This window comes from Corvus kubaryi, unplaced genomic scaffold, assembly GCF_017639235.1.
Source record: "Corvus kubaryi isolate FWS band 111438036 unplaced genomic scaffold, C.kubaryi_AGA036_p1.0 65444, whole genome shotgun sequence".
NCBI classification, from domain to species: domain Eukaryota; kingdom Metazoa; phylum Chordata; class Aves; order Passeriformes; family Corvidae; genus Corvus; species Corvus kubaryi.
Window position 1 is genome coordinate 18,513 of NW_024582006.1, and position 15,646 is coordinate 34,158.

At 65.0% G+C, this 15,646-nt stretch overlaps 1 protein-coding gene and 1 non-coding gene across 2 annotated transcripts; one reads left to right on the top strand and one right to left on the bottom strand.

Annotated features, from left to right (window-relative positions):
* Positions 1-503: 503 nt before the first annotated feature.
* LOC121673450 (phospholipid-transporting ATPase ABCA1-like) lies at positions 504-15,237 on the top strand. The gene is given in 51 exon segments (XM_042046749.1): positions 504-1,231; positions 1,348-1,441; positions 1,644-1,785; positions 1,868-1,995; positions 2,060-2,181; positions 2,257-2,451; positions 2,549-2,638; positions 2,738-2,972; positions 3,067-3,206; positions 3,284-3,400; positions 3,549-3,650; positions 3,652-3,729; positions 3,806-4,014; positions 4,113-4,289; positions 4,489-4,711; positions 4,815-5,036; positions 5,782-5,986; positions 6,055-6,171; positions 6,345-6,516; positions 6,667-6,798; positions 6,893-7,032; positions 7,109-7,246; positions 7,391-7,602; positions 7,728-7,800; positions 8,055-8,257; positions 8,368-8,416; positions 8,632-8,694; positions 9,109-9,126; positions 9,280-9,434; positions 9,527-9,651; positions 9,727-9,825; positions 10,021-10,216; positions 10,338-10,432; positions 10,610-10,642; positions 10,978-11,083; positions 11,166-11,240; positions 11,462-11,631; positions 11,699-11,876; positions 11,980-12,095; positions 12,251-12,395; positions 12,483-12,606; positions 12,695-12,827; positions 12,910-13,030; positions 13,140-13,202; positions 13,279-13,385; positions 13,624-13,765; positions 13,834-13,968; positions 14,045-14,148; positions 14,265-14,357; positions 14,439-14,676; positions 14,752-15,237. Coding segments are annotated over 51 exon segments (6,756 nt in total). The 5' UTR covers positions 504-1,165; the 3' UTR covers positions 14,893-15,237.
* A 218-nt stretch (positions 15,238-15,455) lies between these two features.
* Positions 15,456-15,562, bottom strand: LOC121673455. Its single transcript, XR_006019220.1, has one exon. It is a non-coding gene; the product is annotated as a U6 spliceosomal RNA (small nuclear RNA).
* Between the last annotated feature and the right edge of the window lie 84 nt (positions 15,563-15,646).

The window sequence follows — 15,646 nt, forward strand, 5'->3', positions numbered from 1 at the left end:
TGTTTGTGCTCGTGAGATGAGTGAGCAGATTCCCACGCGAGTCCCCCGGGAAGATCCAGGGATTCTGTGATTGTTTTGTCCCGAAAAGAGCCGCCGCCCCCGCGGGGCTGGGACTCCCCCGGTCCGGCAGTTCCGCAGCACCCTCCGGTCCCAGCGGATGTGGACACTCAGACACCTCTGTCTCCCCGTGTCACCCCCACCCCGGCAGCTGCTTCCTTCTCTCCGTGTCACCCCATCTGACCCCGGTGCATCCCTGGAGGAATCCTGCCCCCGGACCCACTCGTGTCCGGCCCCGCAGGCCGATTAGGCGGATTTCCCAGCCGGGATCCTAATCCCGCTGCCCCGTGCCTGCTTATCCCGGCTGCGCCCGGGACCCGGCTTAGCCCCGGGCGCGGGCGGGTGGCGGCGAGCGCGGGGCGGCGGGTGAGTGCGCGGCTCCCCCGGCCCCGGGGAAAAACGAGGGGCGAGTGGGGGGTGGTGGTGGTGTCCCAGGCTCGCGGTGACCGGGGAGCCGCCCCGGAGCTCGGTTCTCCCGGGGCGCGGGTGGGTGCACCGAGGCGGAACGCTGCGGGTTGAGTCGTGCCGGCGCCGCCACCGGGCTCGTCACTGAGCTGCCTTGGCAGAGCTTTGCCGCCGGGCCCCGGAGCTGCTGGCCCCGGTGAATTCCCAGAAACTGGCCGAAACGCGGCTGCTACCCGCGGGATCCGGGTCGGAGCTCGCTCCTCGAGCCCGCGGCACCGGAGCAATTCCGCTCCTGGGCTGATGAGAGCCCCACCCACATTCTTCTCACGGGGAAACTGAGGCACGGGCAGGTCTCAGACTTCACCTGGCTGCCCGGCTCGCCGGGGCTTGGAGCTACTCCTGGGGTGCCCGGCTGCTCCCTGTGCCCGGCGTCGGCTTTGAATCGTGCTCCTGGCTCCTGGACAGAGCTCGTGCCCGATTCTGGTGCTTTCGATTTAGGAAAGAATGTGATTTGAGCCTTTAGCTCCGGAAAGGAGCTTTGCTGCAGGAATGCCGTCCGGCTCCTGCCGGCCCCGGAGCTCAGCCCTGTGCCCGGCACTGTGCCCGGGGTGTGATAAGCCCCGAACCAGAAGGAAGTGAGAGCCCAACCGTCGCCCTCGGCTTGGGGCTGCCCCCCCCTGCTCTCACCCGCAGGACCCCCGCGATGGCCGTGGGTACCCAGCTGGGGCTGCTGCTCTGGAAGAACTTCACCTACCGCCGGCGGCAGCGGGTGAGTGGGCGATTGGGATGGGGCTACCCAGAGCCGCTGGTGCCTGGCACAGGGGCAGGCAGAGCCCTGGACACTGATGGGCACCGAGACCCCCACCAACCTTGCACCTCCCCCAGATCCAGCTGGCTATCGAGATCCTGTGGCCCCTCTTCCTCTTCCTTATCTTGATCTCAGTGCGGCGATCCCACCCGCCCTTCAAGCAGCACGAGTGTGAGTGTCCCCCGCAGGACCCCCTGAGCCAGCTGAGACCCCTCTGCATGCCCCTGTACGGGAGCCCTTTGGGGTGACACCGGCGGGACAAACACGGGAGGTGGTCACAGGCTGGGGGCTCGCTGGCATCGCCCTACTCGGGTGTGTGTGGGGTCCCGGGGGTCCTGCACTGCCCTCCTGAACCTGCCTCCCTCTCCCTTAGGCCACTTCCCCAACAAGGCGCTGCCCTCGGCAGGGACCCTGCCCTGGCTGCAGGGCATCATCTGCAACATGAACAACCCCTGCTTCCGGCATCCCACGGCGGGAGAGGCCCCTGGCGTGGTGGGCAACTTCGACGGCTCCATGTGAGCGGCGGGGCCGCGGAGCTGCGGGGCAGAGCGGGGCTGGGCCGGGGTCTCATTGCCCACCCCATGTCCCATGTCACAGCCTCTCCCGCCTCCTGACCGAAGCCCGGCAGGTCCTACTCCACGGCCACGGGCAGCGGCTCCTGCGCAGCTTCGCCCAGCTCCTGCCCGCCCTGCGGCGGCTCCGGGACAGTGGGAATCAGCGGAGGGGTGAGCACCGGGGGCGGGGGGTGCCGGGGGAGCGAGACCCCTTGTCTGACCCCTGCTCCCCCAGCTCTGCCGGTGAGGGAATACTTGAGAGAGAACGAGACCTTCTCCCGGTTCCTGCGGACCAACACATCTCTGCCCCCGGTGCTGGTGGATGAGCTGATGGGGGCTCGGCTCAGCCCCCGCATCGTGAGTGTCGGCGCGGTGCCCACTCCCGGTGCCCACTGCCGGTGACCGCATCATGACCCCCCCCTCTCCCTCCAGTTCTCCCTGGAGAGCATTCGCCTCCCGCTAAAAGCCCTGGTCTGCAACGCCTCGGTCCTGGGGAGCTTCCTGGTGGAGGGCGACGCCGACTCCACCCAGAGCCTGCAGCAAGGACTGTGCGCACTGCCCAGCTCCCAGCTCCGTGCCATGGAGGGCTCCTTCCTCTCCCAGATGGACTTCCCGCGGCTCCTGGCGGTGAGCCCCCAGCGCGGTCGGGTGCTGGAAGGCACCGAGACAGAGACCCCTGGCCTCCCCGGCAGGGCTGTGACCCCCTTCCCATGTCCCCTTGTAGGAACAGCTGAGCTCAGAGTTGGGCGGAATCGCTGTCACCGTGGAAGCTTTGGGCAGCTTCCTGCGGGATGCAACATCCCTGATGGAGGAGGTACACCCCTCACTCCCCTGCCCCCTACCCACTCACACCGTGTCCCTGAGTGTCCCTGTCCCCCAGTGCCCTGCTCCACTCTCGTCCCACTCTCCCCAGGTCTCCTCCATGACCAGCCTGGCCGAGCTGCGGCAGGAGTTAGAGGGGCTGAGGGCCCCCAACACCAGCACCACCAGCACGGGCGCCTTCACAGCCCTGTCACGCATCACCTGTGGACACCCCGAGGGTGGGGGGCTCAGGATCCCCTCCCTCAACTGGTATGAGGACAATGACGTCAAAGCATTCCTGGACCGTAACAGCTCGGAGAAGAGACCCGTGGCCTCAGGCAGCAGCAGTAAGTGGGGGGCTGTGGGGGGTTCGGCCAGATGCTGTGTGGGGCAGTGGAGGCTGGTGGTGTGGGGCTGGTGGTGAGGGCTCTGCACCCCCAGGTCCTTTCTGCCGGGAGCTGCTCCGCAGCCTGGAGTCCAACCCCCTCTCACAGATCTTCTGGCGGGGGATCAAGCCCCTCTTTGTGGGGAAGATCCTGTACACGCCACCCGGGCCCGGCCCCGACAGTGTGATGGCTGCGGTGCGCGGGGGCCGCCGGGGGCTCGGGGGGTTTGGGGGGGGGTCTCATCCTGGACCTATCTCACCTCCCTCTCACAGGTGAATCGGACCTTCCGGGAGCTGGCGGTGCTGGGGGAGTTGGGGGGTGCCTGGCAGGAGCTGGGACCCCGAATCTACACCCTCCTCAACAGCAGCCTGGAGATGCAGGTGCTCCAGGTGTGTGACCCCAGGCTCCTCCCATCGGGAATGGGGCTGCTGTGGGGTGCAAGGTGGGGTGTGGTGGGGGACAGCTGGCCAGGAGCAGGGTGGGGTGCAGGTGGAGCAGAGGGGGCTGCATGGCCTCCCATACCCTGGTGCTTTGCAGGACCTGCTGCTGGCCCCGAGCACAGCCCAGATCCTGGATGGGTTCCTCAACGGCACCTCCTGGAAGCTGCCAGAGCTGGCCACGTTCCTGGCGGGGCCGGCGGGGGGGGCCGGGCCTCACCTGGCACCAGGTGTACGCTGATGTGGACGCGGTCCTGAGCATGCTGTCACAGTTCATGGAGGTGCGTGTCACCCTGCTGTGGGCGGGCTGGCCCCCTGTGCCCCCGTGCCCGCTGACCCCTACCTGCCTTCCCACAGTGTGTCTGCCTGGACAAGATTGAGGCAGTGGCCACAGAGGAGCAGCTGGTAGCCCGGGCCCTGGAGCTGCTGGAGGAGCAGCAGTTTTGGGCAGCAGTGGTCTTCCAGCCCCCCATCAATGCCACAGCCCCCGGACTGCCACCCCATGTCCGCTACAAGATCCGCATGGACATCGATGATGTCACGAGGACCAACAAGATCAAGGACAGGTTGGAGGATGGCCACCCTGTGTGTCTCCACAGCCGGCCAAGCAGCCTGTGCTCATTGCCAGGGGATCCCTGGTCCCAGCACTGTGCTCTGCCCCCAGGTTTTGGGACCCAGGCCCTGCAGCTGACCCCTTCAGCGACTTGCGCTATGTCTGGGGAGGCTTTGTCTACATTCAGGACCTGGTGGAGCAGGCGGTGGTGCGGGTGCAGACTGGGGCTGCCCCACGGACAGGGGTCTACGTCCAGCAGATGCCCTACCCCTGCTATGTGGATGATGTGTAAGTGGGCACGGGGCAGCTCCGAACTGCTGGGACTGTTGAGTGACCCCCCTGCTGCCATGGGGGACACGTCCGAGCATCCTGCAGCATCGCTGCCCCGGGGAGATGGCACAGGGCTGGTCGTGCCCTTGTGTCCCTGGCCCAACAGTGGCCCGGGGGTGTTGAGCTAGGGGCAGAATGTCTGGTGGTATCTCCCCAGGTTCCTGAGAGTCCTGAACCACTCGCTGCCTCTCTTTATGACGCTGGCCTGGATCTACTCAGTGGCCATGATCATCAAGGGGGTGGTGCATGAGAAGGAGACGCGTCTCAAGGAGACCATGAAGACCATGGGGCTGAGCAGTGGGATCCTCTGGCTCAGCTGGTTCCTCAGCAGCTTCATCCCCTTCCTCCTCAGCTCTGCCCTCCTTGTCCTCATCCTCAAGGCAGGTTGCAGGTCTCGGGGGACAGGGCAGGTGACACAGGGAACATCAGGGCTGGGAGCCAGCATGGGGGGCTCCACAGGCTCCAACCTGCCTCCATCCGCAGCTGGGAAACATCCAGCCCTACAGCGACCCAGCAGTCATCTTCCTCTTCCTCGGCACCTTCTCGGTGGCCACCATCAGCCAGTGCTTCCTCATCAGCACCTTCTTCCCCCGTGCCAACCTGGCCTCGGCGTGCGGTGGCATCATCTACTTCTCGCTGTACCTGCCCTACGTGCTGTGCGTCGCCTGGCGCGACTACATCACCTTCCCAATCCGCGTCCTCGTGGTGAGCGCCCGGAGCTGCCCCTCTGCAGTGCCCCTGGTGCTCTGGGTGGGGGGTGTAGGGATACAGGGGATGGGTGAAGGCCAATGGGTTACAAAGGATCTGCATAGGGTCTCCTAAAGGATTGTGGGTCTGTCTTTTCTCACCATGACCCAAAGAAGTGGTTGCCTTTCCAGGGAGTCCTGCTGGGCGATTGCGAAATCTCTTATCTCAGCAGAGATCCCTCCAGGGCAGGGGCTGGGCATACCCCACAACTCCCCCTTCTGTATTTATTAAAAAGGCATTCCTGGCAGCCTTTCTGCAGCAACGTAGGAGGCAAGAGACCATAAGTAACATAATAATAATTACAATGAATACCCACAAAGCTCCCTTAATCAAAGATGCAATCCATCCCGTTATTCCTCATGGTCCAAAAAGGTCATTGACCCAGTCTTGGCTCTTATCTACTTTTAGGTCATCGAGGCAGCAGTGAGGACAGCATCAACATAGATACATTTCATCTTTGGGCAGGGATGGGGCTTCTGAGAGGGAATATAAGTGAGATTTGTTAGCTTTGTGGTGAGAGGGGAAGTTTTGGGGTTTAGGGAGGTTTGACAAGGGTTGAGGGAAGGGGATATTTTGGGGTAAAAGGGGTGATAACATATAAACTAAGGATCAGTTTTTCAGGCTGCGTCTGGCCTACGGCTTGCCTTTGGGCCGCATCCCCCAGGCCAATCTTTGCCCACGCTGCCATTCTCGCCATCCCCAGAGCCTGCTGTCCCCTGTGGCCTTCGGCTTCGGCTGCGATTACTTCTCCCTCTACGAGGAGCAGGGGGTGGGCATCCAGTGGCACAACCTGGGTGCCAGCCCCGTGCCAGGAGACCCGTACAGCTTTGCTGCGGCCGTGGGGCTGCTGCTGCTGGATGCTATCCTCTATGGCCTGGCGACCTGGTACCTCGAAGGTGTCTTCCCAGGTGTGTGCAGCCCCTCTGATCCCCAGCTGCCCCTCAGCCCCGGCCCCACTCAGCCCCGTTTGCTGCAGGTCAGTACGGGATCCCCAAGCCCTGGAATTTCCCCTTCCTGAAGAGTTACTGGTTTGGAGAGTCATCCTCAGCTGGGCACTCCCTGTACCACATCAGCCCCCACACTGCACCCCAAGGTGAGTCGCTGCCCACCCTGGAGCTGTGTGGCCGAGGGCAGTGACCATGGAGCAGGGCTGGAGCCCTCCAGCCCAGGCCTTGCTCCCCAGAGGAGGGTCCTGCACCCCATGGTGAGTGGTCCTGCCCCCAGCAAGGGGTCCTGCCTGGGATGTGACCCCTTGATCGCTTCCAGTGCTGGTGGAGGAGCCGCCTGCCGAGCTCCAGCCCGGCGTCTCCATCCGCAACCTGGTGAAGGTCTATGGCAGCAGTGGCCGTGCGGCCGTCAATGGGCTGAGCCTGGACTTCTATGAGGGGCAGATCACATCCTTCCTGGGCCATAACGGTGCTGGAAAGACCACCACCATGTGAGCCACAGAGGGGCTGCATGGCCACCGCTGGGGACAGGAGCTGAGCCTGACCCTTGTCCCCACCTGGTCCCCACGCAGGACAGGGCACCCTGACCCCAAGCCCTGCTGTTCCTGCACTCCATGACCCACTTTCCTCACCACATCCAGGTCCATCTTGACTGGCCTCCTGCCCCCCACTTCGGGCACTGCCTATATCCTGGGCTGGGACATCCGCTCCGATATCGACAGCATCCGCAAATCCATGGGGATGTGTCCCCAGCACAACGTGCTCTTCGACATGTAGGCAGGGGTGGGGAGGTGTGGGGAGTGATGCAGGGCTGTCCCCCTCAATCCCTGTGCCCCTCACCCTGCCCTGCTCCCCCCCTCCCCTCAGCCTGACGGTGGAGGAGCACGTCTGGTTCTACGGGCGGCTGAAGGGGCTCTCGGAGCAGCAGGTGCAGGAGGAGATGGAGCAGCTGCTTCAGGACACGGGGTTGGCCCACAAGCGCCGGGAACAGACCAGGAACCTCTCGGGTGCGTGCAGGGGTCAGGCTGGGTGCCTGAGCGGGGGTCGGTGGCTCTGAGCCCCCCCAACGCTGTCCCTCTGCAGGCGGGATGCAGCGGAAGCTCTCGGTGGCCATCGCCTTCGTGGGCGGCTCCCGGGTGGTCATCCTGGATGAGCCCACGGCCGGCGTCGACCCCTTCTCCCGCCGCAGCATCTGGGAGCTGCTGCTCAAGTACCGCAAAGGTCAGGGCTGGGGGTCCCCCCCTTCGCCCTCTGAGCCCCCCAGCCTGGGGCGAGCAGGGAGATGTGCTGGTGGGGAGAACCTGCAATGGGGGGGGGGGGGGTCTGGCAAGGGGATCTGGGGTCAAGTCCATTCCTGGTCCCCAGGCCGCACCATCATCCTGTCCACCCACTACATGGACGAGGCGGAGCTGTTGGGGGACCGCACCGCCATCATCTCGCAGGGCCGGCTCTGCTGCTGTGGGTCCCCCCTCTTCCTCAAGGCCAGGCTGGGCACCGGCTACCACCTCACCCTGGTGAAGCGGGAGCGGAGCGGGACAGGCGGCAACACCAGCACTGTCCCCAGTGTCACCAAAAAGGTGGGTCCCTCTGCCCTGGTGATCATCCCCCAAAGGGCAGCCAGTGCCTCTGTCCTGGGTATTGGGGGGCACTGGGGGCCAGGTCCTGCTGTGGGGTGCCAGGGTCCAGCCACCCTTTCCTGCAGGACGGCAGCAACTCGGAGCACAGCAGTGACACAGGCCTGGGCAGCGAGCGGGGCAGTGACGCCAGCGCCGTGGGTGAGGGTCTTGTCCCCTCACAGTGTCACCCTCAGCTGCTCCCCGTACATCCCCCGTCAGCCAGGGGAGCTGGGGGTGCACAGCCCTGCATCCGCCTCCTCACCTCTCTTCACTGGAGGGGCAGAAGGGGATCCCCATCCTCTCCCACCTTCCCCGTGGACCCTCAGGCTGGGATGCCGGGCACATGGAGCTGTAGCCAGCTGCGCTAGCCAGCGGCTCCTGCCCCAGGTTTCCAGCCCTCCCCATCCCCCCAGATGTGGCCCAGCTGTCAGCACTGATCCAGAAGCTGGTGCCCGGCTCCCGGCTGGTGGAGGACATTGGGCACGAGGTGCTCTTTGTCCTGCCCTACAGCGGGGCCAGGGATGGGACCTTCGGGAAGCTGTTCCGCGAGCTGGACACACGCCTGGGGGAACTGGGGGTCTCCAGCTACGGCATCTCCGACACCACTCTGGAAGAGGTACCCAGAGGGACTGTGGTCAAGGGGCTCCCAGGGTGCCCTCAGGGGGTTTCTCTCACCGGGCTGTGGGTGTTGGTGTGCGTTTAACACCAGCCCTCCCACACCCCCAGATCTTCCTGAAGGTGGCTGAGGACACAGGGCTGGACACTGACACCACAGGTAAAACCCCTCAGTCCTGGCTGCAGCTGAGCTCTGGGGTACCGGGGGTGCTGGGGAGGTGATAAGCAGCCTGGAGCAGAGGTGTGAGGGTGTCCCCAGCACCCTGTGTGTCCCTGCCAGGGCTGGGGTCCCCTCTGGGTGTACCTGTGGCTGCAGAGATGTGTCACAGCCTGTGGCCTTGGCCCTGCCCTGGCATCTTGTCCTCATTTTGTCAGGGACCGCGAGAGGAGCAGCCCCATGCGAGACGGGGGACGTGGATGTGGCCGATGGAGAGCTGGGTAAGGATGGGGAGGTGGGACCCCCGAGCTGCCACTGAGTGCTCCCCACCTCCAGCCCCTGGGGGCACATGTCCATCTGGGCAGGTGTCCATCCAAGCAGGCATCCCTTCAGACACATGTCCCTTCAAGCAGGGGGATACTCAGGGACCCTCGTGCAGCATTTCTACCTGCCGGTTTTGGGGTGTCCCCAGAGCAAAGAGCCAGGATGAGGGTGGGTTTGGGGGAGTCCAGCTCTGTGCAGGGGCTGGGATGGGACATGAAATCCCAGCCCCCTTATCCTGGATGGAGAACTGGCATGGGAGCAGCAGCCACGGGAGTCTGGTGGGCTGTGATGGTTTGGGGCACCAGCTCTGCCCTGGGTGGGTGCTGACCCCCGCCCAGCTGTAATCCCTCTCTCCTCTCCTTTACATTGAGCCAAAGGAGCCCGGCGAGGTAGGAGCTGGGAGCTGTTTGGGGAGGGCTGGGGTCTCCTGCATGCAGCATCCTGTCCCTGCTGGGGTGGGGGGGGATACCCCTGCCAGCACCCTGTCCCCCCACGCCCCGCCTGGCACGAGCCCCTTGCCAGACCCGTCTCTGCCCTGGCAGCGGAGGAGCCCCGGGAGACGGACCTGCTGCGGGGGGCGGCGGGGCAGGCCTGCGGCAGGGTGAGGGGCTGGGCGCTCACCTGCCGCCAGCTCCGCGCTCTCTTCACCAAGAGGATGCTCCACGCCCGGCGCAGCACCCGCGGCTTCTTCGCGCAGGTGGGGCCGCGGGGAGGGGATGGGGCAGGGCACGGGGCAGGGTGGGGCAGAGCCAACCCTGACCCCCCCTCCCCACCCCTCGACCTCCTCAGATCGTCCTCCCCGCCGTCTTCGTCTGCATCGCGCTGCTCTTCAGCCTCATCGTGCCGCCCTTCGGGAAGTACCCGCCGCTGCAGCTCCAGCCCTGGATGTACGGGCAGCAGTTCACCTTTTTCAGGTGTGTCCCCAGCTCTCTGCCCGCCGTGTCCCTTGTCCCCCACTGCCACCAGCTCACTCCTGTGTCTCCTGGCAGCAACGATGCCCCGGGAGACCCCGACACGGCCCGGCTGCTGGACGCGCTCCTGGCCGAGCCCGGCTTTGGCACCAAGTGCATGAAGGAAGAGGAGAAGGCGTGAGTGCCCGCAGGACGGGGCTGGAGGAGGCAGCCAGGGCTTAGCCCTCACCTCAGTGCCCACCTGCCCACGGAGCCACCTGGTGTGATGCCATGGCACTCCCAACCATCCCCGTGGTTGGTCCTGGTGCCTCTGGCTCACACTGGACTGGTAATGGGGGTCTCTCTCTCTCTCTCTCTCTCCCGGGTGCCCAGGACGGGGCTGTGCCCACCAGCTTCCCACCCCGATGGCTTCTCGGCCCCCTCAGCCCCCCCATCCCTGCTGGAAGCGCTGTGGCGTGGGAACTGGACACAGGCTGAGCCGTCCCCCCCGTGTCAGTGCAGCGGGCCAGGGGCACACAGGATGCTCCCTGAGTGTCCCGAGGGGGCCGGGGGGCTCCCACCACCCCAGGTAACCCCCAGCTCAGCGGGGGTAGCTCCCGGGCTCTGTCACTGCCGGCTGTGGGGGCAGGTGATGCTCCGGGGAGGTCATGGGGCTGGGTGTCCATCCAGCCCATCTGTCCATCCTGAAGGTACAGAGGGGGACAGGGGACATCCTTCAGAACCTGACAGGCAGGAACATCTCCGACTACCTGGTGAAGACCTACCCCCAGATCATCCAGCAGGAGTGAGTGCTGCGACTCGGAACATCAGGGACACTGTGGGGACACCAAGGGAACACCCCAGGGACACCTGGGGGAAGGGGACACTGCTGGGGACATGTGGCTGGGTAGGCAGGTGCTGCCCTAATGTCCCCTCGGGGGGTTTCTCTCTCCTCTGTCTCCCCCCACCTCATTTCTTTCAGGCTGAGGAACAAGAAATGGGTGAATGAGCAGAGGTGAGCTGGGCAGGGACTGGGCCCTGGCACAGCCAGGGATGGGAAGAGGCAGGAGATCCCTGGTGGGTTTGGGGAGAGCCTGAGGGGTCCCTGGGCAGAGCCATCATCCAGGTGCCTTCAGCCCTCTGCTGTGTGCCCCTCCTGCTGTCTGGGTGGGTGGAGAGTTGAGTTTGCACAAGGGTGGGGGTGGCAAATGGGTGGCAGGTTTCGTAGCATCGTGGAATTGTACAATCTTGTGGGGTGGAAGGGGCCCACGTGGATCCTCAAGCCCAGTTCCTGCCACGCTGGCAGAGGGAGTCTCTCTGGCAGGTTTGGGAGCCCCGTTTCTCCTGCAGGTACGGCGGCTTCTCCCTGGGCGCCGGCAGCTCCCAGGCCCTGCCGTCAGCAGCAGAGGTGGATCAGGCAGTGCTGGAGCTCCGGGTGCTGCTCAGCATCACCCCGGTACGGCTGCACTCAGACCCTGGCTCAGCTCTGGCGTCCCAGTGCTGGGAGAGCCCTCCTCACCCTGTGTTCCTGCACCCAGGGCAGCCCTTCAGATCGGCTCCTGGCCAACCTCAGCCGCTTCATCGAGGGTTTGGACGCCCGCAGGAATATCAAGGTGTGCCCAGGGCTGGGGGTCCCTCAGGGGTGAGAGCTGGGGGGCAGCAGGGATGTGACAGCTGTGTCCCCTCCGGGGGTGGAGCAGCCCAAGAAGGACTGAGAGTGGCTGGGGCTGGAGGGGAGCAGGACTCCTGGTGGGAATGGGTGCTGCAGGCACAGCCAGGGGCAGTGCCAGGGTATGTGGGGGCTCTGAGCTGCCCGGCCCTCTCCGTGCTGCAGGTCTGGTTCAACAACAAGGGCTGGCATGCCATGGTCTCCTTCCTCAACGTGGCCAGCAATGGGCTGCTGCGAGCCTGGCTGCCCCCCGGCACCGACCCCACGCGCTTCGGCATCACGGCCACCAACCATCCCCTCAACCTCACCAAGGAGCAGCTCTCTGAGGCCGCCCTGTGAGTGCTGGGGATGGGGGTCCCGCAGCCCCCTCTGGCCCCTGCTGAGCTCTCCCCTCCTCGGCAGGATGGCCACCTCTGTTGACGTGCTGGTCTCCATCTGCGTGATCTTCGCCATGTCCTTCGTCCCGGCCAGCTTCGTTGTCTTCCTCATTGAGGAGAGGGTCAGCAAGGCCAAGCACCTTCAGTTTGTCAGCGGGATGAAGCCCATCACCTACTGGCTGGGCAACTTCGCCTGGGACATGGTGGGGATGGGGATGGGGATGGGGATGGGGATGGGGACAGGGACCAGTTCCAAGGGGTCTGGTCCCACCCCTGACCCCTTTCCCGGCTTTTCCATCCCCACAGTGCAACTACCTGGTCCCTGCACTGCTGGTCATCCTCATCTTCCTCTGCTTCCAGCAGGAATCCTACGTGTCCTCGGCCAACCTGCCCTCCCTGGTGCTGCTGCTGCTGCTCTACGGGTGATGGGGCAGCAGAGCCCAGCAGGGGCGAGGGGGTTATGGGGCTGGGGGCAGCCGGGGTGAGGGGGTTGTGGTGCTTGGGAGGGGGGGTGCTGTCTCAATCCCCCCAGACTGCGGGGTGCACCTTGGCCAGCCCCTGCCTCTCCCCCCTGCAGATGGTCCATCACCCCTCTGATGTATCCAGCCTCCTTCCTCTTCAGCATCCCCAGCACCGCCTACGTGGCCCTGACCTGCATCAACCTCTTCATCGGCATCAACGGCAGCGTGGCCACCTTTGTGCTGGAGCTCTTTGTGGACCAGGTGAGCCTTGGGATGCCCCGGACCCCCCATCCCTTCCCTGCAGGGCCAGTGCCAGCTCCCCTACCCCTCTCCTCACTGCCCCGACAGAACCTCAATGACATCAACCGCGTCCTGAAGAAGGTTTTCCTCATCTTCCCCCACTTCTGCTTGGGCCGAGGCCTCATTGACATGGTGAAGAATCAGGCAATGGCTGATGCCTTTGAGAGGTTCGGTGAGTCTGGTGCTGTCAGGGCTGCTCACCCTCCCCAAAGCCCAGCATGGGGCTCCCCCATGCCTACAGCCCTTCTCGCTGCTTGCAGGGGACAAGCGCTTTGTGTCCCCCCTCTCCTGGGACCTGGCAGGGAAGAACATGTTTGCCATGGCCATCGAGGGCATCATCTTCTTCCTCTTCACCCTCCTGCTGCAGTACCACCGCTTCTTCCTGCGCCTGGCGTGAGCACTGGCCGGGGGGGTACCCTGGGGGTGCTCAAGGGGGTGGACAGCCCTGGATGTGCCCCTACCACTGTTCCCACAGGCCACGGGCTCTGGAGCTGCCCTCACTGGGGGACGAGGACCAGGATGTGGCCAGGGAGCGGGCGAGGGTGGGCAGCATCCCCCTGCACAGCCACCTCCTGCTGCTGAAGGACCTGACCAAGGTGGGTGCGTGGGGCTGGACCCTGCTGTGACCTCCAGCCCCCCCCGCAGTCCCCGGCCATGCCGGCGGTGACAGGAGGGAGCACTCGGTGCCACCTCTCCTCCATGCAGGTGTACCGGCGCAGGAAGGCTCCGGCCGTGGACCGGCTCTGCGTGGCCATCCCCCCCGGGGAGGTGAGGGACAGATGGACAGACAGACAGCACTGTGGGCAGGGCCAGGGCTGCTGGTGACCCTGCTCTGCCCCCACAGTGCTTTGGCCTCCTGGGGGTGAACGGGGCCGGGAAAACATCCACCTTCAAGATGCTGACAGGGGACACAGAGGTGACGCTGGGAGAGGCCTGGTTGAAGGGGCACAGGTGGGTGAATGCAGGGACCCCACGGCTCGGACCCCTCTCCATGTCCCCACAGCACCCATGCCATCATCTCTGTCCCCAGCCCGTGCTCCGCATGGCCCTTTGCCCTGTAGCCTGCTTTATCCTCATCCTCATCCCTGCAGCTGCTTGTCCCTATTGCCACAGTATCCCTGGCACAATTCCCCATCCCACAGTGTGCTCACCTCTCCCTGCCCCGTGCTCACCTGTCCCCAACCCACAGCGTGCTCACCGACCTCCAGTCCGTCCACCAGCACATGGGTTACTGTCCCCAGTTTGATGCCATCACGGACCTGCTGACAGGGCGGGAGCACCTGGAGTTCTACAGCCGCCTGCGCGGGGTCCCGGAGGAGGAGACCCCCAGGGTAGGGCCTGCACCCTGGCCCCCTAGCCCATGGGGAGCCCCCACCCTCACCTCCTCTGTCTCTCGCAGGTGGCTCAGTGGGGCATCGCTGCGCTGGGGCTGGGCCCGCATGCAGACCGGCCGGCGGGCAAGTACAGCGGGGGCAACAAGCGCAAGCTCTCCACGGCCATCGCCCTCCTCGGCTGCCCCCCCGTCGTCTTCCTGGTGAGGGGGGCAGTGGGAGGCCCCACGGCAGCACTGGGGTCCTGCCCAGGCTGACCCTGGGCTGGGACCGTTGCAGGATGAGCCCACAACGGGGATGGATCCGCAAGCCCGGAGGTTCCTGTGGGAGCGCATCCTTGGCGTTATCCGGGACGGCCGGTCCGTGGTGCTCACATCCCACAGGTGAGTCCCCACCAAAGGGCCTGCAGCCCCACCAAGGGAGCACCCCTATTCTTGTGGGACCCCTCCCGGAGGGGAGTGTCCCTATGCCCCGGGGGAGCTCACACGTGCTCCCCCAGCATGGAGGAGTGTGAGGCGCTCTGCACCAGGATGGCCATCATGGTCAACGGCCGGTTCCGCTGCCTGGGCAGTGTGCAGCACCTCAAGAGCAGGTACCGGCTCAGGGGGCTCAGGGGTCTCCTGAGGGTGGTGGCCATGGCCAGTCCTTGCAGCAGTGTCCCCTCTCCCCGCAGGTTTGGGGACGGGTACACGGTGGTGGTGCGGGCGGGGGGCCCTGGCCCGGCAGCGGTGCAGGCCCTGCTGCAGCAGCACTTTCCCGGCATCGTGCTGCGGGAGCGGCACGGGGGACTGCTGCAGTACCACCTGCCTGCCCGTGTCGCCTCCCTGGCCACTGTCTTCAGCCTTCTGGCCGCACATCGTGGCCCCTGCCACATCGAGGACTACTCTGTGTCCCAGACCACACTGGACCAGGTGACAGGGGAGGCGGGTGTGAGGCTGAGGTGGCCTTGTCCCATGGTGCTGTCTCTCATCATGCCATCCCCGCAGGTCTTCGTGCACTTTGCCCAGGAGCAGAGCAATGGGGATGTCGGGGAGGTCACAGCCCCAGAGCAGGATGCGGTCCCCAGTCCCGGGAGGAGGCTGACCACGTTCCTGGAGGATGACAGCTACCAGGAGAGCGCTGTCTGAGTGGGGCATGGTGTCCCATGGACTCCTACAGACCCCTCCCCAGCTGTCATCGCAGCGCGACCCGGGGTCACAGGGCTTTGGGGTACTGCGGACCACCGGAGCTGCACAGTGGAGGCCTGGGTACATCCTGCCCACTAACATGGTGTCACCATCCCATGGGACAGTGGGTGCTGGGGAGGGTCAGAGTGCCAGGACAGGGCTGGCCCCGGCTCCCTGCGGTGGGGTGATGCCCTGCAGGGTCTGAGCTGGATGGGGGATCTGGGGCTGGCCTTGGGACCCCGCTACTCCCCACCGGAGCCGAGCTTGCTGTAACAGAGCAATTCAATAAAGACTCGCGGTACTGCCGGGGGGCTCGATTGCCCCAGTGTGATCCCAAAGAGGGACAGGGCGGGGGGCACAGCAGGACAGGGGCAGCAGAGTGGGCCTGGCACAAGCGAACATCGACCCACAGCGTCGCGCCTGGGGCTCCCCCGACTTTGCGAGGGGGGCTGGAAGACCCCGAGCCACATCTCGGGGGCCAAAAGGTTCCTCGCGGGGAGGGGGCTCTGAGACCGTCCCGAGAAAAAAATATGGAACGCTTCACGAATTTGCGTGTCATCCTTGCGCAGGGGCCATGCTAATCTTCTCTGTATCGTTCCAATTTTAGTATATGTGCTGCCGAAGCGAGCACGAACTGCCCTCTGCCCACAGCTCTATTTAAACCACCTTCAATTGATAATTTTTACGTCACTGCGAGTACATTTCTTTAGGCTCC